At 43.5% G+C, this 22429-nt stretch overlaps 2 protein-coding genes across 5 annotated transcripts in view; one reads left to right on the top strand and one right to left on the bottom strand.

Moving 5' to 3' along the window:
• lrrc9 (leucine rich repeat containing 9) overlaps positions 1-3343 on the bottom strand; it is a 14530-nt gene extending 11187 nt beyond the window's left edge. The window contains exons 1-6 of the mRNA XM_063908813.1: positions 2166-3343; positions 1791-2009; positions 1311-1451; positions 1141-1204; positions 967-1037; positions 196-378 (exon numbers count right to left, since the gene is read on the bottom strand). Of these exons, the coding sequence (XP_063764883.1) occupies positions 196-378; positions 967-1037; positions 1141-1204; positions 1311-1451; positions 1791-2009; positions 2166-2222 (735 nt within the window). The 5' untranslated portion in view covers positions 2223-3343. The remainder of the gene's footprint in view (positions 1-195; positions 379-966; positions 1038-1140; positions 1205-1310; positions 1452-1790; positions 2010-2165) is intronic.
• rtn1a (reticulon 1a) lies at positions 3084-22429 on the top strand. 4 transcript variants are annotated; one of them, XM_063908814.1, is made up of 9 exons: positions 3084-3577; positions 10547-11257; positions 11715-12377; positions 19757-19964; positions 20053-20191; positions 20415-20484; positions 20792-20838; positions 20924-20982; positions 21583-22429. In XM_063908814.1, the coding sequence occupies exons 1-9, from the start codon at positions 3352-3354 to the stop codon at positions 21623-21625; spliced, it is 2166 nt and encodes a 721-aa protein (XP_063764884.1). In that variant the 5' UTR covers positions 3084-3351; the 3' UTR covers positions 21626-22429. The 4 variants fall into 4 exon arrangements, with proteins under 4 accessions (XP_063764884.1, XP_063764885.1, XP_063764886.1 ...); XM_063908815.1 differs by lacking the exons at positions 3084-3577; positions 10547-11257; positions 11715-12377 and adding an exon at positions 14648-14969; XM_063908816.1 differs by lacking the exons at positions 3084-3577; positions 10547-11257; positions 11715-12377 and adding an exon at positions 17873-18101.

Genomic DNA, 22429 nt, shown 5'->3' with positions numbered 1-22429 from the left:
TGCATAAGACACTTAAAATTAGTGTCTTGAAATCTAAATAAATGACGCATTTTATGTATGATATGTTACTTTGCTGCAGAACTACCAAAACAGTAAATAACACTAACAATTGGAATAAATCAAGATAATTAGTATCCTCTCAAGAGTAAAAAAACTCAGAAAAGAAACGCAGATGCCTGCTCATGTTCTCCGTACCTCAGCTGCATCCTTGACTTGCTTGCTCGAGACGTCATAGGTGTCAAGCAGCTGGAGGCCTGGCATGTGGTAAAGGACATGTGTGGCGTAGTTACAGAGCAGACACACTGGGTTTGGAGATGACGTTGGGTCCTTCAGGGCTAGTTCTCTCAGATGGGGTAAGCAGGCAAGCAGAGTCAGCTCCTGATACACAGATAACAGCAAGATAACAAACGGGATAATTATTTATAGGTTCTCTCCATGTTATACCCTCAATAAAGTTGTATTTGATTCCGCAGCAGTTGCAATATCGTGACACTGTGCTGTCACTGACAATAATTGCATTCCTTATAGCAAAGCCGAGTATGGACAAAAGGTGGATTGCAGATAGATGATTGAGTTTGTTGATCTTCAAATCAATACTAGAGTCACAAAATGTTCACATCAGAATAACCTTGAACATGAATGAATGAGCTACAGTATGTCCATAAACCTGCATTTCACAAACATCCAAATAGTCTTTTAAGATTTATTTTCTGATTAAATGCAGCCATGAAAGTATATCATTGAATCCTGAATAACATAAATTGAAATGATCCTGCTCAGTACCTTATTGAAGTTCTTGTACAGCCAGCCCATTGTGGTATTGATTAAAAAAACAGAACTGACCCCGACATATGAAGAATTTGGAATAACCCTTTTCTGACCAAGGATTTTAATGAGATTTCCAAATAAGTCGGAAACCTTTTTTATAAAGACATTCCAAAAGCATCATTCTGTGTTTAGTCTTACTTTAAAGGAGCTGATCTTGTTTCCAGACAGATTAAGTTTCCGAAGGCCGACGTTAGGATCAAGGCTATGCCCTTAAAAGAAGTTTAAAATGATTTAATTAATATTTCTTTCAAACAGCTCAAGGAATCTCAATCAAACATGGCAAAGAAAACGTAGAGGAATTTAAAAACGTACCAATCTTTTCAATATCGTTGTCAGCGAGGTTTAGTTCTTTGAGGTTTTGAAGCATGTCCAAGCCCTTTGGAAACACAAACAACCACACAAGATCAAAACATGAAAGCACACTAGAGCAAAGTCAGACAGATATACAGATATACAGATAACTCATAATGTTTCGTACAAACCTGGATTTTAGTTATGCAGTTGTTGTTAAGCCACAACACTTCTAGGTTGATAAGCAATTCTAAATGATTTATCTCACAGATGTGATTATCATAAATGTAGAGTTTCTCTAGTTGTACACAGTTCTGTAGTCCAGCTACTCCCTGCAAAATAAGAAAATGGAACACATTATTAGTTGATGTATATGACATGTGTTGTACAATTCACTATAACAGGATACTGTTTTGAGGCAAGCTATGTGTTTTCATCCATAAATGGTGGCCCATGCATGCAAAATGTGTTGCCATCAAATGCCTGAGGGGAGACTCTGTGTTTACTAAGTGTAAGGTTTAATTACCACTGCAACAAACAATCTGTTGCGATAACTACCATTATAAACGTTGGTGGACTGTCATTTGACACATTAAATATTATTGTTATCATTATTGTTTCAGCAGTGCCAGAGATGGTTATTAGAAAGGTTACCAGCAAAACAAACTTACTGTCAGGTCGCACTGGACTACCCAGAGCTCCCGAAGCAGGGGACAGCACTCAAGTCCTTCAATGTGTTTTATATTCTGGCCCACTATGGTCAGCTGGCAGAGCCTTGGGAAGAAGGAAAGTCCAACCATGCGAGGAAAACCAGAGAAGAAGATCTCCAGGGAGCTTACATTGCTTCGTTCTTGTGCAATTTTTTCATAGCACACCCCATTGGCCATGCACTGTTGAGAGAAAAATATTCATGCCACTTAAAAAAGTAAAGAAGGGAAAATGAACAGTTGCATTTTAACATTTCAGATTATGAATTCATCTGTTTTAGTAATACAACTGGATATTGTTTGCAACTTTAGCCAAATAAATGTGAATTTGAAACTTACCAGTTCTTTGACTACCTCCTCATCACCGGGATGCTTTTGTTTCTCACTCTGTATCATAGCTTTTCTGCCTTCAAAGAATGCCTACTGCAGCTGGGACCACTCCAAATTAAGTAATTTGATCTTGTAATGCATATATCAAACTTTATTCTAGTTGTCTATTTGAACCAACAACAAAAACCCATGCCGTCATATTAATAGGGCAAGTATGGTAACAGATAGATGAGGATAGTAAAAAAAAACACATTCATGCTAAATCCGCTAGCCTTAAAGTAATGCTACTTCACTAGCTAGCTAACGATAGATGCATATATTAACTCACGTCAGTCAACGCAGAAAATATCCTTTAAAACTAAACCTTGCATGCCAGACAAAATTAACATCATTGTCCGCCTTAGAATTACATAATATCTGTGGACTTAAACTCAAACACAAACTCTGTGGACCAGCAGCTATGTTTGGCATCAGCCTGTGTCCAAGCAGGAGCGTCTGGTTGCTAGGGAGCCATGTTGAAACTTTGGCTTGTCCCGATCATATGTTGAGTTTCCACGTGATGGCGCCACACTGCAAGCTACAATTTCCCACAACCATAAATCCACTTTTCAGGCACACTTTGATAAAACATTTGAAATGATGTTTGTTTGTTTTTTACATCGTGATTTAGTGTAATTGCCCTGTAGATTCCGCTTTCCTTCTGCTCTCTTTCGGCCATGCGTATTATTTGTACTTTCTTTACGTAGGAAGACTTTCGCATGTTTTACAACACCAAGCATCATTTTGCTTTCATCTACTCAGCCAATTTCAAACACTTGACTTCATTTTATACACCAAAATGCCCCTTTTTATATTTCACTGCCCCAAATAAAGTGCCAACCCTGATGCCTAGCGGACACCATGACGTCACCGTTGGATCATTGAACTAAAACAATCACCCTCGCTCCTCTCTTCTTTGCTCCCCGACCGACTGCAACGTCTCCTCTGTGGCGTCTACAAACCATTCAAGCAGGCTCTCTCAGTTGACAGACTCCAGCAAGCAAAGAGCTGCATTCTTAAGTGTGTGTCTCAGTCAGCCATTCTAGCGCAGAGGGACACCGCCGCTCATTTACAGTAACAGCCGGTAGAGACGGAGAAGAAGAAGAAGCAGCTTTGTAGCTAGTATATATTCTGTCCAAAAACAGGAATAAAAAGCATGTCTGCTCAGCCCGGTGAGGAGCTAGGCTCGGATGGGAGGTGGTTTGGAGATGACTATGAGAGGAATGGCCTCTTTGGGAACACACCGACCCGGTTCGACGACCTACGTGAAGAATTCAAGCCGAGAGGCGGCGAGGTGGCGGGCGACCTGGATCAACAATTTCATCCTTTCCACCAGGACGACGGGAAAAGGCCTCCCGTTGCTATGGAAACTGTCTCTACAGGTAAAGCAAACTGTTATTGTCGTTAAGTATCAATATTTCGTAACTAACAGTAGCCTGTGTTAGCAGCGTTATGTTCAATTTCCAAAGCTTTTAGCAAACACAAACCCGGTATACATGTGTAAATAGAGATGCAGCCGAGTCCATATTCACAGACAGAGCGTTACGACAGAAGGCCTGTCTATCGGCAGAGTTCAAACTTCTGGGCTTGAAAACACCAAAGATACAAGCGAGTAACATAGATAGCGTGATAAGGAATCAGTTGTCACAACAGTGATGGTGAACGGAATAATATAGGACATGTTCAAAACTATTCAGATAGCAATGAGATCTCATTTTTGTTCCGGTTGTTTTTCCCATTAGTACACAAAGTTCTCTGGTTGATGAGTCTGTAGGGAGGATTCAGATGGGATGCAACATGCATTAACAAATAGCCTGTTGAACTTTAAGGCCTATGGATGTTCACTGTGTGCCAGCTCCCACATGTAGGCCTGTGTAATAATAGACTTGCATCCTTGATGTGTTGGGGTAGAGGGATAATACATATAAAAATCCTCCTAGCTGTTTTATCAAGTTACCTGTATGGTGACAAGATTCATTTATTCCAGTTGTGTTATTGTTGATTGTAAACCTATATTGGTGCAGGAGGTAGAGTTTTTTGTGGAAACATCATGCAGACCTAAGTCCGTCACTCTCCTCACAGCTTGGCTAATGTTGCTATTTTTAATCCTGAAGGAACAGGACTCACTATTCGCTTGGCTCGCAAAACTAGAGCCCTGTACTTTCATTCACGAATTCACTGAAATATTCATGAGATGATGTTTTAAAAAAAAAAAAGAAGGAGCCTAGTTTCCTCTTTTTGCTGCTCAGATCTTTTTAATTTCTCTGGCTAGTGCTGGTCCGCAAGAAGAAAAAAACTGTTTTTGTAAATCCGTTAAGTACAAGAGCATTTTTTTAATGCATGATTTAGACATTAATCCATTGAAGCACAGTGCATAAGTAGAATCTAAATATGTAGCCCTAAAAGTGCTGAAAAAAGGCATTGCAAAGATAGCATTACTTAGAAAAGCTAAATTCGATCCAATCAAGCAGACTGTGTGAAATATGTGGACGAAGGCACTGCTTAGTCAATGCTTTGCCATGCTTTCTGGAAAAGAAAACAATGCTCACGCTCTATTTTCACAACAGTGTGCCAGACAAGGACCAGCTTGTGTAGGTGCACACACAAAAACAAAGAATATGAAGAATAGTTTTTCAAAAATGGAAAGAAAAGCTGTCTTGTATTGCTCGGACTCCTGCTGAACTGTCTCCATACCAGTGAAATAATTTCCTCTGTCACTTAAGTTCTTGGCGAGAACAGTGCAGATCTCATCACATCTAGCTGGGCCTTTTCCTCTTGACCAGACATGTTAGAGTCTATTCTAATCTTTGTCAGAGACATACACTCTCTCTGTTACAAACGTTCCTTCTCTGCTGTGCTTCTAGATAGTCGCATATTTATATTTCATGTTTAAGAAATGTAAATAAATATATATGTTTTTACTGAGGGCATCTAAAAGTGCTTAATGTGAAATAGTATCTCTTCAACATGTCTAGAATTGCCTCTACGTAATTGACCCCTGCCTATCCTAAATTGTGTTCACAACAGTAATGTACCTGCAGGATGCTGAAAATGCTGATTTCAGCTGTATTAAATTACCACAGGACAGAACCTTAGCCTTGGACAACACATCTAATCCTATGAAGGATTTAAGAGGCATTCGAAAGAAAGTTGTGGCAGATATTGCTGCATCATGATGAAGTCTAAGTGTAACAACTAAGTGGATATTACACAAACAGTAAAACGTCATTTTGACATTCTTTTTTTTTCCTCCAACAAGGCCTTCCTCCTCTAAGTGCATTATCACTGTCACTTCATCACTTCCTGACAGGTCAACAGTCATAATAACCTTCTCCCATAATCCAGTGCCTGAAAGGTGTCCTGGACTTCTCACTTTCAGTTTATCATCAGTGACAAGGATGAGACAGCATATGTCTGGCTGGGCCTTTTCCATATCTGTCAGATAGAGAAAGCACTTAGTAGACTCCGCTGGACTGCATAAGCCAGCACTGTGCATTTCAGCCTTTAGCTTCTTTTCCCAGGGGGCCAAGCAGTGCTAGGTTTTTTCAGAGCAGATGATAAAGATGCAAGATAATACAGGGATGGAGGAGGAGGGGGGGGTCAGCCTAATGGCAAGAGAGGCGAGGCTATGATAAATGGCTGGACACTTAAGGGAAAAACAGGAAATGCAAAGAACCGTCTTTAATATAGACGTCTTTTATCACGTAGCTGACAAACGCTCGTTGATGTCAGCTCCCAGGTGTGAGTCAGTGTCTGCATGTAAGCTATTTAAATGTGTTGTCCAGCACCTTACATAATTAAATAAGGCTTAAAGGTCGTACAGCGTGTCTGCTTTCCAGAATGATTTAGAGAGCTCATCCCATGTGTTACCTGCCAGGTTTCCAATCTCTTTTATCTTCATCGGTCTCCACAAGCAATTAGCTAATGCCGAGTTATAAAAGGAAAGATAAAGGAATGACAGACCGTACCCAAGAAGCTCCACTGCAGGGGACAATAACAAAGCATTAGTGCTATCATTATATCAATAACTCATAAATTATAATGTCTTTTGATCCCCTGTGTTTACCCTGACAACAATTAAAAGCCAATATGTGAAATATGAGGCTATGTTTACGATCATAGTGCCCCAGTCCAGATGTCTAGCCTGTCCTCAGAGTAATCCCTGAGCCGAGTATTGCAAAACTGCTCACGGGATTAGACCCCCCATCAGCAGAGATGCTTTTAAAAGTTTAGTCCATTTATTTTTGTGTGCCTGCCTTCCTGCCTGTGTTGTTACTCTTTAATGCCAAGTTCTGTCTGCATGTAGAAAGTAAAATGCCAATCCAAAGTCACACTGAATTGACAGCTTTTCCCTGAAGCAGACAGCATGCGGACAGTCTGGATCCTCCCACATCCTCTCCATTCATCCTTAAAGCTCTGTCCAAGCAAGGCAAATACGATCAATACAGTGAAAGACAGGTATTGTACGTACCACAGCTTCAGTGCCTGAATGGGGGCACATTAGCTTTAATTTAAACTGCCTCTACATTGATTTATCTTCAGCAATAGCTGCTGGAACAACGTTTGTCCTGTGTGGCCTTAAAATGATTTTTTAGGAATAGTGGATACAGTGACGTTGCTTACAGTAATTGTAGGTCCTCATTGTCTTGGATCAATGCAGCTCAGGGCCGTTGAATCCCTCGCCACAGCTGTTTTCCTATCGACCCCTGCTAGTAGTTTTGTTGTAGCTCATATCTTAGTATAGACTGTTTTTGTGCTCTCCATTATCTTCTTCTTTAAAGAGGGATGCTTATTATCTAGTATTCATACATGCCTGCAGCCAAGGATATTGTAATCAATACATTACAATCATAAACGTCACAACAAAAGCTTTTAAAGCTGGAGACCATCAACTGTTGAAGTGGTGCTTTCAGGTAAACGCAGACAAATAAGTAAGGGACTTGTTATTGGAATCTAACATTATGCATCTTTTACAGAACACAATATGTACTTCAAATTACTTTCAAGCTACATATTTATGGGAACAAAGATGAATGAATTCTAACAAAGCGGGCACCCCATGTATCAAGGGCGAGTCCTTACCACAGCGGCTCAGGTTTGATTCCATTTTGTGACTTTTGCATTTCATCTCGTCTCTCTTTCTCCCCTGCCTGAGCTGTTTCTCTCCAGGCTGTCACTATAAAATGAAGTAGAAATACCAAACTTATGTCTACAAAATATAACATGAGAATAAAAATGGATGCTTTTGGTAAACAAGCATAGTCTGTGCTAATAATGGGGGTTTAATTTTGTTCTTTTCTCACCTAGAAGGCTTTCTCCAAGGTGTATTTAAGGCTTTTTGAAATGTCGATGTACATTATCTATGTTTACAAAAGCCATACCATTCTGAACACAGTACTGCACAGTTCCCTATAAACAGGGAAATGTAAGTAATAAAGCTGAGGATATGAATTACGGTTAAAGAAACGAGACGGCTCTGAAAGAAGAGCTCAGTAGGCGTGTTGATGGATTGATTTCCACAAGGTCAAGGAGACAAAGAGAGATCTAAATGATAACACCACAGTGGAGAAGGTCGGGGACAGGGTGACTGAATCGTTACAGAGCAGTAGATTAACAGATGTTTAAAAGTTAAGTTGAGCTACTGATGAAATGAATGATGGAGTGTGCTTGGACAACACAGACAGACGGAGAGAGATAGTTCCTTGAGAAGTCAGCAGCTACCCACTCAATGGAAACGAGCCTTGGGGTTTTATTGTGTTATCCCAACTTTTCCTTTCATGTAAGCACTCTGGCTGTGCTGGCGTTTATTTTTAATTGTGCAAATGCAACAAACAAAATATGTTCGCTGTCCTTGCACTTGACTCCTGACTCAAATGAGAGGATATACTGATGTTATTTTCCAATTAGAACTATTTTGGGGATATTTGGAATCACAAAACATTAGAAGACATCATGTTTTTCTGTGTCTAGTTTTGATCGCCATATTATAAAGACACACGGATTATGGTTGAATTGAAAAAATCATGGATACATTTAACAACAATGAAAATAACCCCGTTCGGGACTACCCGGCACAGGTGTTTGGGCACATTTGTTTTACTGTGCTTATTGTTTTACTCTTTTTATTCCGCATTGCATAACAGCAGTGGATCAGTGAGTGTCTTCAAGGGAGTAAACTCTGCCGCACACAGAGTCCCACATGCAGCTCAGTAAACCCTTGATTTCAAAGTGGTAATGTATTCATTTTGCAACCCTGGCTCTTTTGATATTGTCTTTGCTCACATGTTTTTGTCTGTAGCCTGACAATTGGGAGCCTATGCCTTGGCGTAGAACAGATTGTCAGGCTGCATTAGTTTCGGGGCTGCACAGAGGACAACAAAAGGACTGCCCCTTCGCAGCACATCCACCAGGACTTATTTATTCAACTGCACCATCCTTTCAGTGACATGATTATGTTGTGTGGCTACAGTGTGAGCTGAGAATTCCTCTGTTGTCATGTCCAATCCCATCGGAGTGCAGCAGACCATTTGTTTCAGCCTTGTGGGTATTTTCTTAGTGTCTGGGTGCTATAGGCCCTATCAGCTGATTCAAAAATGCCCTCAATCTCTGCACACCAACTTCAGCAAGCAGCTGAACTGCTGCCCTCAAGCCCCGGCCTCTTTATGTTACAGATGCCTTACGCAACTGCTGCTGACTTTATCTGTTGGTACATAGAATAGGTTGATAGAGAGGGAGGGGGGGGGTGTTGCTTTACTGGCTATTCACAGCTGCAGAGATCACCTCTCTTCAGTTTGTAGTGGCCTGAGTGCTTCCCACAACAGTAGGTATTTTTACTTTGAATACGTGATAGTGAATGTAAGATTATAATGGTGTTGCAAGGGTGATGGCTGATTGGACCGATACCATGATTGTACACTAAGAGGATTAACATAGCTTCCAACAGCAGTACATTAAGGGCATTCATGTCCCTGAACTAAACTTGGCTCCACATCTGTCCCTCCATACTGCAGACAGCTGGGATGTTTACCTACAAGACATTTAAGTCAGATTTAAAATAATCTGAAGCTCCAGAGCCTGCTTCACTTTTCGTCCATGTCACGTCAGCCCTCCCCCTGAGTCCCAGCATGGGTGTGTAGTGTTTACGCAATTGTACTGCGGTATGATGTATTGTTAATGACTGTGGCAGCAGCAGAAGGAAGGACAGCAGAAGGAAAGGGTGGTGGGGCTTTTTAGAGGAAGTGAAGGGAGGGACGGGACGTCCTGACCTGTTGGGTCCTCTGTCAGTCAGTCTGCATTCTCCAAAGCTAACCCTGAGGCTGCTTTCTAAATCGTCCCCCCCCCACCCCCATCCAGCCCAACAGCTGGACCAAGCCTATTATTAGCTCCACCGCTGCCCTGAGAAAGACGGACTAGAGAGCAGCAGTTGGAGCCCCGTTTGTGTTAGGATAAACTCTGACACAGCACAACAAAAACGTAAGCATCAGATGGGAGGTGCTGAACTTCATAGTTTTGTGTTTATTATTGTTTACTTAAGACTTGAGGTAGTGTGTATTTTTTAGTGGAGTTGAATTACTTAAAGACATGAAGCCAAACTGAATACTTGACCCCAACTTATTTAGAACAACATTCCTATCAAGTCCGCCTCTTCCTGTTTTGCAAGTCATATGTAATATGAGCATCCTTTACGCCTCCCTGCAGAACTGTAACAAATTATTCAGTGAGAGGTTGAGGTTTTTTTACAGCAGAGCACATACACATTCAGAGCTAACAACTGCTGGTCTTTAATCCTTACTTCAGGTTGAAACACAATTTCATTAGTATTGTGTTATTAAAGTGTTGCATACTGTGTTTGGCGGGCTGTGTTTTGGAATATTTATTTGATACATTAATCATGGAAGAGTTTTGTCCACAGTGTAGCCTAGCTTACGCCATTTACATTTTAAAGAGGCTAGCCTGCACATGCAGTAGTTTGTTAATATAATGTGTGTTTGTTTTTTTGGTACACTAATTTGTCTGGGGAGATGCAGGATAAGGGAGTACAGAGCAGAGATGAGACTACAGAAAACCATTTGCCTGCATGATTTAGAACAGACTCTGGTTGTGGCCCTGTGTTTTTTTGGGGTCTGAACAATCCCCCTTTGTCCCACACTGGTTACAAGAACCCTCTGTTACTGCTGCCTCACTGATCTTCACAGCCGAGCACCCAGTCTGACTGTGCCCCCCCCAATAGCCCCTCTCCCTGGCAGCAGCGCCAACTGGATGATTTAATTTGGTCGTGTAACTGTTGTTCTTTCTCATCTGTTCCTGTGTGGACCCTCACTGATATTTTATTTCCCTGTCGATCTCCGTAGATGACCCCATGACTGGCCTGTTCAGGAAGCCAATGAATGATGATGGTGATGTCTACACTTCCCTGACGTCAAATCAGAGCTTCACTTCAGGTCGAGAAGCCTCCTACCTGTCTGACGACCTTAAGCCCACCAAGCCCTCCTCAGGCTCCTCTGACCTGGACCACTTCTCCAGCGACAACTACAGCTTCAGCTCCAACACCAAGATGACCTCCAACCTGGCTGAGGGAATGCCAAAGTCTCTGTTCGGCTCAGATAAGACGGAGTCCTACAACTACATGGACATCACCCACGGAGATGAGCGCCGCGACCAGCACAGCCTGGTGGACACAGGCTCATCTGGTCGCGACTCATTGGTCAGCTACATGGATAAAAACCTGGGAAGAGATGAGGAGGAGGAAGAGGAGAACCTAGGGTCAGCACTGGGCTCCCAGTCTTTCCCTTATGTCGAGGAGCCATCTGATGAGGAGCTGTCAGACTACCGCTCCTACCGAAACCTTGGTGGCACCCCGCAGACAGCCAGCCCGGTGAAGATCACGCTGACCGAGTCCCAGCCTCCGACTGCCAAAGCAGAGCCGCAGCAGAAAGCACCCCCAGTCAGCGCGTCTGAGCGTGAAAACGTGCTCAGTGTGGGCTTACAGGGGGTTCCCACTGTGACGCTCTCTGAGCCAGAGGATGACAGCCCTGCCTCCACTCCCAACACTTCACCAACACGTAGGCACAGCACACACACAAACACCTGTCACATAGAAGTTGGTGATGTTGATAAAATACCCCATAATGGTATATCATTTAAGGTTGCAGTACCAGTTTAAATAATTATTATTGGCATGTTTATGGAAAATCAATTAGGAAGTAATCAGATTCAAATGCATGTGTTTGTCTAATTAAGTGAAATAGAAACCTGAAAAATCAAGACACTATTTCAAACTGACTCAGTATTGGCAGTTGTACAACAACTATCTAAAGTTAATGTTAACTTTAGCTATTGTTGGTCATCATGAGCTAACCTTGTAAGGTTGAACAGGAACACTGAAATGAGAAAGTAAACATTTGATTTTGAGTGGAAGATTGTGCTTTAATCTTCTTACAAGTTACATAGATACTGTACGTCTGAATGTGTGATGTGAATGAAGACCTGAAGGTCCACTTTGCATTTCCTTTTGAACAGAGAAAGATTTCCCTTCCCATGACATGACTGCCTCCAAAAGCAGCCCGGGCACAAAGGCCGGCAGCAGGGAGCATGACGGCAGCAGCGCAGAGTCTGGAGACTCAGAGATAGAGCTGGTGTCTGAGGAGCCTCCAAAGGCCGCTAGCAACCCATTTGCCCAAGCGCCTAAAAGCAAGGGCCCTGTCTGCCAGCCTAACAACCCCTTCGACAATCCCCCGGTCGCCAAGGGTGGCTTTGGCCAAGCAGGCAACCACGCTCCACCCACTAGCTACAGCATTCTGAGGGAGGAGAGAGAGGCAGAGCTCGACAGTGATCTGTTCATTGAATCTGCGTCTGAAGAGAGCCCGAAGAGAGAGCAGGGCTTCAGTGGCCCCAAACAGGGAGCCAGCCCTCCCTCCCCCCTGGTTCCCAGTGCCGCCCCTCCCCGCAGCCCGGCTGAGGCTGTGGCAGCCGAGCCCCTGATCCCTGAAATAGTGAAGACCCCAGTGAAAACAGAGGAGGATCGCCCCAGCAAGCCCAAGCCACCCACTGCTGCCGTGCCCCCAGAGGTGCGATCAGAGAAGCCCCACCAGGACGACATGCACAAGCTCACCGACGAGGGCAAAGGAGACCTGGGGAAGCCTGCTGCCTCCCTCTCCCTGCAGGGCTTTGATAAACAGAAAGGTCAGTCCTAATTATCTTGATTTTCTAAAAGAAACACTTTTGACATATTGGTCATGCTTCTCAGTGGAAGAAAAAGGATTTTACAAAATATGTCTGTGATCTTTTCATTGTTGCAGTGGTTTCCCCTTGGCTTAAAATCTCCAGTATTGGCTTTCCAGAAATAGTGCTGTGGAACAGGTAGCGTTGCTGATGTGCCTTCATGCTCTGATGAAACAGCAATCGCATGGCATTTATGTTTAAAATCTTTCCCATGATATCAACGGGCTGAAAACCGTTTGAAAGCACTTTTTCTAATCAAACGAGTGACGAGGTACAGGGTTTGTTTACCTCCTGGTAGCTACCTGCATGGTGTGCATTGACCTTGTTTTTGTTGACAGAGCTGAGAAGGTAAACAGGATTGCTCAGAGAGATGGGATGTTCCGGGGTTTCTGCTTCTGGGTGGGTGGGAACTAAATGCTGTACTTTCCTGAAGTCTGCTTCCACCTGGTGGTACATTTGAGAGGAGAATAAGCGAGGGAGGATGCATTGGATCACATTTCTGACGATTGCATGACGACTGAAGCTCAACAGCCACAATTTCTAACCCTTCAACATTACTCTGTTTTCAGAAGAAACTCAAAGCATGATTAATGGAATTGCATACGTTGAAAATAACTGCGTTCTGCATCTTGACAGGCTCCTTACATAACTCGGTGGTGAGCTAGGTCAGACAGGCCAGTCGCAGTCAGCAGGAGTCAATGCTGTGCACATTGGCATATTTTGACTAGTACTGTCGGTTCTCTCTGCCCTTGTAGACAGAGGGGGTTACATAATCCTATGATGTAAAATCTGGGGCACACTCCTACTCAGGGGCTGCGGGGGCTTCTCTTGGATTTGACTTTGTTTTCGAGCTGAGAACATCTTAATGAATGTTGCATGGTTTTGGTTTCATGAAACTAACGTCTGATACACCCTGGTCCAGCAGAATGTGATGATTGATTCAGTTACATATTTGAAATGTAAAATATGTTGAGTAAATAATAAATTAAAGAGGCTTTCCTTGTTTTGTTTACTCGGACCGTAAGAAGCTTCTGGAAACGGTAAAAAGCAGGTCATCTGTATTTTCTCCACCACTAGAGGGCGCACTGCACCTTTGTTATGGATGCGATGTTGAAGACCATCCAATATTGTTTTCATCAGTCCGACCTGCTCCATGCCAGTTGCCATAGCAACAGTGATGGGGGAGCGTGTTCAGTCTGGTTCAGGGGAATCAGTTTTTTTGTTTTTTTTCCATCTTGGTTCCTGTTGGCATTGAAGTCTGTCAAAGCTGCAGTGAGCAGAAGGTGTGAGGTGTGGCTGTCTGCTGGTGGGTGAGGGTGGGGGGGCTAGAGGACAGGATTATTGGCTTTGATTTGATTAAAAAATGACGTAAACTACAAAGGAATCGTTCTGCCCAGTGCTGACGAAACAGTGACTGTGTTGATTCTTCTGCAATTCTTTTTTAATGCTCCCACACTGCCAGGTCTCTTTACAGATCAGTTAGAATTAAAACACAGAGCATCATAAATCCCAAACACACCCTGAGAGGACTAAACAAAGAACATTGTGCCATAATGCCCAGGGTCTGTCAATATGAATAATTGAAGTGCAAGCACTTTGTCTCCTCAATTAACAGCGAGTCATAGTGGAACAGCTATTTTAATATCTGGCCTCAACCTTAAACAATATCCTGTTAAAAAAAAAGAGCATCAGACCTGGAAGTGTTCCAAATTTTTCCTTAGCAACATGGCCGCAAATCTGGCTATTTTCAACTGTGAAAATTAAAATAACTACTGTATGTGCTAACATGCCATGTTCATTGCCTATTTCCTTAATTGCAACATTATTAAATAAGGATCTGTTCGGAACAAAATCTAACAAGCTTTTAGGGAAGCCACAGCGGCATGCTGGAAAGTATATAACAAGCGTATGTGGGATAACCCTCCCACTGCTGGTCCCCTGCTAGCAGCAGTCTGTTGGATGCTGTTTGGGCTTTTATTGTGAAAGCTAGTTTACCTTCCCTATAAAGAAAAAGAGCTTAGTCTCCGACCATCACCACCCTCACCCCCGAGGCTCTAAATCATTGCATGGATGGTTTGCTGCAGCAGTGACTGTGGTGTGGTGTTTACAATTTGAACCCCCTCCCCCAGCACGCACACACACACACACACACACACACACACACACACACACACACACACACACACACACACACACACACACACACACACACACATACGCACTTTCCCCGCTCCTTCTTTTCTAGCCAACGCTGCTCTACAGCATCAGTCTGTGAGCTCCACGAGCCGGCAGCACCTTGGAAACCTTTCCTCCCTCCCTCCCTTCCTCCCTCTCTGTCATCTCAGCCTATCTCCAAGCATCCTTCTTTGCGACCATTCATGCCTTTCTGGAAAGAGTGAGTGAGTCGGTGCTACTGAAGAGGGAGACAAAGAAGAACACGGACACCATATAGAGAGAGAGAAAAGAGAACAGGGAGATAACTGATCACCAGCATGCAGGCCACTGCAGACGTTACGAAGAAGGAGAGCGCCTGGAGCGGCTGGAAGGGCCAGGGTACTGATGTGTTTACTGTGATTTACCCATGAGTCTGTCTGTGTTTGTGAGACATCTCTGCATGTGGGTTAAATATTCATGACACTGTAGGAGTGTATTCTTGAACGTGTGCGTGTGCTTTGCATGTGTACATTGGTCATCTAAATGTATATTTGGGAATTTAACATCAGGGTTATGATGCACCTCCACATGGTCACGCCCTGATGACAACTCCTTTTTTGTGTGTGAGACAATTAAAAAAGGAAGGGTGGGGCAAGAGATGCTGGTGGGAAAATAAGTGCATACACACCAGTGGGCTAAGAGCCGTGTGTTTTGGGTGCATGTTAATATGGATGCCAGCGTTGTGCTGTGGACTAAGGCGTGTCATTGTCATAGCCCTCCCCGCTCTGCGACCGTGCAGGGGAGCTGTTTTTTTATGGCGTATGCTCTGTTTTTGTGTAGCGAGGCAGTCGGAATATCAGGACGGCAGTGACAGACTGTCTCCATGGTAACCAGGGCACACCCATCCTAATTACATCAGCCCTATCTCTGCTGCCATGGCGCCTTGCAGAGCGGGCCGGAGGAGAGCATCCTCCATCTGTCTGTTTTCGTAGCATGGAGGGCTCGTAGAGGGCCCATCACAGAAAATGGCGTCCCTTCCTCCACACTGGTTGTGGGTAATTATCTGCCAGCTTTTTAGGTTTAGCTCAGCAGTACAAGTGCAAAACATTGGACCGCTACTGTCTATAAACAGACGGCAACAGTCACTGATTGTGGATGTGCAGCTCTGTAAAAATAACCTTTGTGACAATCCTCCATTTGTCATTATTCTACTGAGTCATGCATTTTCCGTTTGATTGTCCAAGACTGTAACATGAGCCTATCAGAAGGGATCCGAACATGCAGAACGCATCAAATTAAGCTGATTCAGTGAGCACAGCAAAGGATAGGAATTGATTTATTTGCTGCAGTGGAATGTTAGCACATCACCTTAGGCTGAAGGCAGTTTTATGTTTAGTCATTCTCACATGCACAGTACTGACTCACTGCCAACAAGCTAGCAGCTTCTCTCCCCAGGCTCAACTCATCCTACACAACCCACCACAAAGTGTTTCTGTATTAACTAAAGTAACACAATGGGAATACACTACATCTGCATTTAATTATCACAACCCTGTTCTGTATAATGACATTATTATTGGTTTTTCAATATTTGTTCAACATTTAGAAAATTCAACAGGACTCAGGATTACACAGCAGTCAGGTTTTGTGATGCCAAACTCAGACTGTCTGTGTACTTCAATCAAGGGGCTATCCTTATTCAAACAAATGAATACATATTCTTTAATATACTGAATAATGTGTCAACAAGCGACTCAGATTACCAGATGAAGAATATAGGTGTTACTTTAAAAAATAAAGCAGCTACAGATCAGTTTTACAATATTGTATTTTCTAGTTGCATATTTACTTTGTGTTTTGAGGAAGACCGAATTCAAATTTGACGGCAGTTAAAAATGGTTTGTTATCTGGAGGAGTGCAGGACTTACTCACTGTTGGTGTTATGACTTTTAAATGTATTCAAATAAGTTTCATGATATAGCGAGGTCTGAGAGAAGAATCAAACCTTGACATTCACTAAGGGTAGTTTAACAATTGAAACTTTTGACAGTACTTTGTTTGATCTGTTAACTGTCCCCTGTTCATTTCTGTTGGACAAGCTGTCTTTGCTGAGTTACCTCGGGCAAATGTCCGTGCATCAGGTCAGAAATTCCTATTACAAATTCAGAACAAACACTAACAAAACAGACTGAAACATAATCGCCACGAGGCCTTCAAATCTAAACTTCATGTCCCTGAGTTTAAGTTCCATGTCTGAGCCCTGAATCTCATTTCTCTGCAGCTGAAGGAGTTTTGCATGTTTCAGTCTGACGGCTGGTTTGAGGCCACAAAGATGTCTTCAGTGATCTAATGAGGTCAGGCTAAACTAGTTTCACTATAGAAAAAGAGGGAGGGGGAATCATATTATTGTCACTGGTGGTTATCATTTGCTCTGGTTTTTGCTCGGTGTAGGCCGGTGTGTTTAATACCAGAGGCGAGAGTCAAATAAAGAAACAGCTAGTCCCTTCCTCTGTACGCCAGTCAACATCCTGCCGGTCTAACATGAAACTGTCCCCCATGCAGTTAAGTTTTTGCTACTGTCAAAAACTAGGTTTTCTATAGGTGCATGCCTTAATATAAAGATCATGAGTTTTCACCCCGACTGTCCTCCAATGTAAACCAGCTGCACTGATCAAAAGGCTTTTTTATTCTCATCTTTTATCCTACTGCAATCTTGTGATGCGACTCTTTATAGAGACAGTCTTTCTTATTTTCCTGACACAGACTTGACAACTATCTGGCTTTGTGTTGAACCTGCTATTGTCCTTTTGTGCGGCACAATAAAGGGAGAGGCTGTCTTGGTGTGTCGGGCGGCAGACACATTATGTGTCGCTGATTCCCCAGACTCGGAGCAAATGAATTTTTGCTCTGTTCCCAAAGGGAGGCTCTTTCTCTCCCTCCCTCCCTGTCCCCTCCACTTGCAGCCCCTCCCTTCCTGTCTCTCATCCTCTCTCAGCGAGCGGTGGAGAGAAAATGGAGCACGGTAACTATGGTAACTGCATCAGGCAGGTGCTTAGCAGTTCTTTGCCACTGAAGCATTTTAATGGAGGAGCAAAATAATGGATACGGTCTGTGGGGGTGATTAGAGCAGTGTTACTGTGATTAGCTACTGAAGGCCTGAAATGCTAATAAAAAGGACTTAGGGTTCATTTTACATTTTGATTCTCGTCTTTTATTTTAGTCGCCGCCTGGCATTCTTTGTCAGTGGGGCTACGCTTTAGAGCCTGAGCATAAAGGAGCTCGCAGAGAGAGAGACAGTGTTTGCATGTGTGTGATAGTGTATGTGTGCTGGATTGCAATGTGATTCTTTGGCAACCGCACCCCATAGACGCCAGCCCCCCCCTTCAGTCCCCCTGCGCAGGCGGATGCTGATTTGCTGGTGTGGCTGTGGCCCCTCCTCTCCTGTGCAGGGGGGACTCCCCCTCCACTGCTCTCCTTTTGTCCGTGGATAAAGCAGCTGCCTCTTTCCCTGTTCAGCCATGGGAGCCGCAGGTCAGTACATGCTTTACTCGCTCCAGCTTTCTCAGTCTGCAGTACAGAGCACCGGCGCCGGGCAACACCTGTCTCTGTAGCAGAGCCGTCTGATGTTGCTGTGTCTGTGTGTTGTTACAGCTGCTGTGTGTGCTACCTGTGCCTGACTTAGTTTGTGTGTATGTGTGTGTGAGTGTGTGTGCATGAGTGTTTGATCATCACATGTTGTCAGTGATGACAGAAACAAAGGCCTCCGTGGGGAGTGGTGCATGTGCAGCATAAGGATTCTTTTTCTCACCATTTCTGAATGAGTCTTTGATTTGATAGTGGGGGGGTGGGGGTTAATAGGTACTAAGTCACTATTGTTCAGTGAAGAAAACACGCATCATACGTGCAATTTTACAGTGCAAGGAGGATGGTTTGTGGGCAGCAGAGATTTTTTCAGTCACAATGTCTGTTCTTGTGACACCCGGCTTTTAGCCTTTTTGGCATCCATAGATGCCTTTTAGTGGAGACTAAAGATGGCCGTCATCACTATGCTGCTCACAGCGCCACGGCTAAAATTAGACAGGCAGGCGGACAGCTTAGATAGGAAGAGTCAAACCCCCAAGAGACCTCAGCTGCGATTCTCTATTCTTCACGAGCACAAGCGTTTATATTTACATACCGCTGCTCCTTGCCTGCTCACGCTACACAAAGGATTCTCAGGTGTTGATGAATGGTAAACTGGCAGTGCTGTCATATGTACAGCTGGTTCCACAGAAGTAAAACTAGCAGCCCACAGTTCTCATGGAAACGGGCCCATGTTTCCAGCCAACACAGACGAATACCAGAGGAGCACCGTGTCGGCTGTAATGGTACACTGGTCTAATCCTCAGTTATCACTTCTCTCTCTCATCTCTGCTAGTGGCTTTGAGTTACAGGCCCCGCCACCCACAGAAGTTGGAATAAAAAGGAAAATGGTGCAGTGAGATGCGCCTGCAGCATGTTGTGCAGTTTAGCTCTTTGTTGCTGTACGAGTGACACAGGAGGATTTCACTGCATTGAAGCTTTGTCATCCTTCCTCACTGACCCCAGAGCTGCAGGTCACATTGAACCGTTATCTGTGAGCTGCTGATAGTGCCTCTATTTCTGAGACTGCCTTCACAGCGTTATAGGTCAATCATTAATTCTGCAGTAGTCACCCTGTTGTAATACAGTTTCTGCTGCCTGGTTGCCTGGATGTTTGTATGAGACCAGACCAGATGCCTCTAACCATAAGTACACGTCAGACGTAAATAAGAGCTCTTCTTTTTGGGAGTGTTGCAACGGAGGGAGGCACCACTTGCTCTACAGCGGAGAGTCCGCTATTATCTTCTTCAAAGGTTGCTCTATATATAGGAGGAGAGAAACTGAGGTGACAAATTGTCACTTATCGCCACCTTCACAGCTCACTCCTACCGAAGGAAAAGCTAGGTTAGGAAGCTGGGTTAAATCAGGATCACATGACAGCCGAGAATCTCTGAGGACGTCAAGTTGTGAACAGCTTCCAGATATTTGACCCAAATGTGTGGTGTGTAGTGCGCAGAATCCACTTGGAAACGGATACTTCTGTGGATAACCGGGCCTACAGAGCGAGAGGTCGGCTCATGCCAGATCCTAACCCTGTTTCTCCTTCTTCTGTCCTTCCCTTCCAGCGATTGACCTGCTCTACTGGAGGAATGTGAAGCAGTCGGGGGCCGTGTTCAGCAGCGTGCTCCTGCTCCTCTTCTCCCTGACCCAGTTCAGCGTGGTCAGCGTCGGGGCCTACTTGGCCCTGGCAGCGCTCTCTGCCTCCATCAGCTTCAGGATCTACAAGTCTGTGCTGCAGGCTGTGCAGAAGACCGATGAAGGACATCCTTTCAAGTGAGTAAAGTAGGAGATCGTTGGATTTCATGTCAACGTCTATAGAATTTACTCACTGAAAGGTTCATCTTCCTGTGTGTACTCCCAGATCCTACCTGGAGATGGAAATCGCTCTCTCCCAGGACCAGATTAGTAAATATGCTGACAAAATCCTGCTGTACTCCAACACCTGTATGAAGGAGCTCCGCAGGCTGTTCCTCGTACAAGACCTGATCGACTCCTTGAAGGTTTGCCTCAAACTTGCTTGTTTTGCCCTTTAAGTTAGCAGGGGGGAGGGGGGAAGTCGATATTTCTCAGTTACTTCAAACTGCATCACAGTGTAACATCTGCACTGCTCCTCTTTTTTAACTTGTGTGATGAAACTAAAGAACGCAGACTGTAGAACAATCTGGTAGTTTATACGGTTAGAAAAGCATCTTACAAGGACTGAATGGTGGTATGTCATTTCAGTTTGCTGTTCTGATGTGGCTGCTGACCTACGTGGGCGCTCTCTTCAACGGCCTGACACTGCTCATCCTAGGTGAGGTCACCTCGACACACAATCATTCGTCTTTCGGGATTTAGTTTAATAATCTCCAGGGACTTGACAAAGCTATTTTATATTATATCGTACATGTCATTTTAGAAGTACAGCATGTCCTTATTACTATGTCAGATCGAATTTGTTTTAATGGACGCGTTTACTTCACTGCTGAAGGTGCGCGTTATCTGTTTACTTTTCAAGTTTACCTTAGATAAGTGTCAGGGCGCGCTGGAGGCTTTGCGTTACTGTTTGAATATACTGTAGGTCAGAATACCTTAACATTGCTCTCCCCATGCCTCTACAGCTGTGGTCTCCATGTTCACCATGCCTGTGGTCTATGAGAAGCATCAGGTAAGAATGTAATCTTTATGATAACTCAAAACAACCCCATTTAACGAAATGTTGTCCTGTATTTACACTTTCCTTTTGTTTTCAGGCACAGATCGATCAGTACGTGGGATTAATACGGACCCAGGTCAACTCTGTGGTGGGAAAGTGAGTCTTTAACATTTAAACTTTTACTTCAATTACGATATACAAACAAATGTAGCTACAAGAAGAAATCAGAGCATCCTGATCACAAATAGTGAGGCAAAGAGTCACATGTACCTTCATTAGAGCCCCTGGCCTCCCTTTGTGAAAGGCACTTACCCTCACTTGTCTCGCCCCAGTGAGTGAATGCATATTCGACTCATTTGGTGCTGCCCTACTTCACTCACTTCATGGCTTAACAGTGTCCACCATGAAGTCTGTTTACGATCAATAAAAAAGGCTACTGATGCTAACAGGATGCCCAGGTTATCATGGTGGATATAATAGTCCGTTTAATACTTTGTACTATTCGTGTTAACCCAGACACTTCAAGACTACAGTCCATGAGCTTATAAACGGTTAATAGCTGCCAAAATATCTGCCTGTAGCTTTTTTTTTAAAGGACAGAGTACTGTCAATTTTCCAATTTTAGTCAAACTCGACACCCAGTTCCATGGACTACCATAAAAAGAGCACAAAAACAGCAGGCAGTGTAATAATAAACCTAATCTAGATTAAATACCTTGTTAGACATGTGGTATTAGGCCTGTTCTCTTTGTCTAGGATCCAGGCGAAGATCCCCGGGGCCAAGAGGAAGGAGGAGTAGATGTGTCTGTCTGTCTCACCACGAAGCTGACCGTCAGCTCAGAGTCAGGCAGCTCGCTCACTGTTGAAGAGCCTGGTCGTCATCTGTGGGGCATAGTGCTGTCATCTTGGTGTTCTCTAAAAGCATCCACTGGAGAAACCGTCACCCTGTCCATAACAGTCTTAACACTAACAGTCACACGTACATAATCCTGTTTCTAGGTAGACAAGTACACAACTCAAAAACAAAAAGAGAAACTGACTTTTTTTGTGTTGCTTATTATTAAAGTGCATGAAGTCGAGACTTGGGTAAATAATATTTGATATATTTTGTGCAGTTTTTAAAATCACGCTACATTTTTGCTTTGCAGTGCCTCCCGCAAACTGTATGGTCTGGCACAAAAGAAGCTAAATGCCCACAGACGTGCTCTGATGCCAACGTTAAATACTGCTTCATGTTTCTGAGTTAGCGGACAGGGCTTCTCAGTATATGTCCATATATATATAAATAGCAAAAATGATTTCCTTTGGTGTTTCCAAGCACAACATAATTTAACAATATGCGTCTTAGATGTGGTAATTGTAGGGTTTTTGCTTTTGTATAACCATAAGGAACACACGCTCATGTTTAAGGTACTGTTGTACAACTACTATGAAGACAAGGAGTATCTGGTGATATTTAGCTTGTTTGAATAACTGTCCAACTTTGTACTTTGTTCGACTATACTCTGTAGTTCTTTAGACCCTGGACTCTTTAACTATTTGCACTTACACTATGTATTTAATTACAAGAATAAGAAAAATAAATGTACCTTGATGTAAAACA

Source organism: Eleginops maclovinus, chromosome 19 (assembly GCF_036324505.1).
Source record: "Eleginops maclovinus isolate JMC-PN-2008 ecotype Puerto Natales chromosome 19, JC_Emac_rtc_rv5, whole genome shotgun sequence".
NCBI classification, from domain to species: Eukaryota; Metazoa; Chordata; class Actinopteri; order Perciformes; family Eleginopidae; genus Eleginops; species Eleginops maclovinus.
The sequence above is the reverse complement of the archived record's forward strand: the minus strand, read 5'-3'. Positions and strand labels throughout refer to the sequence as shown.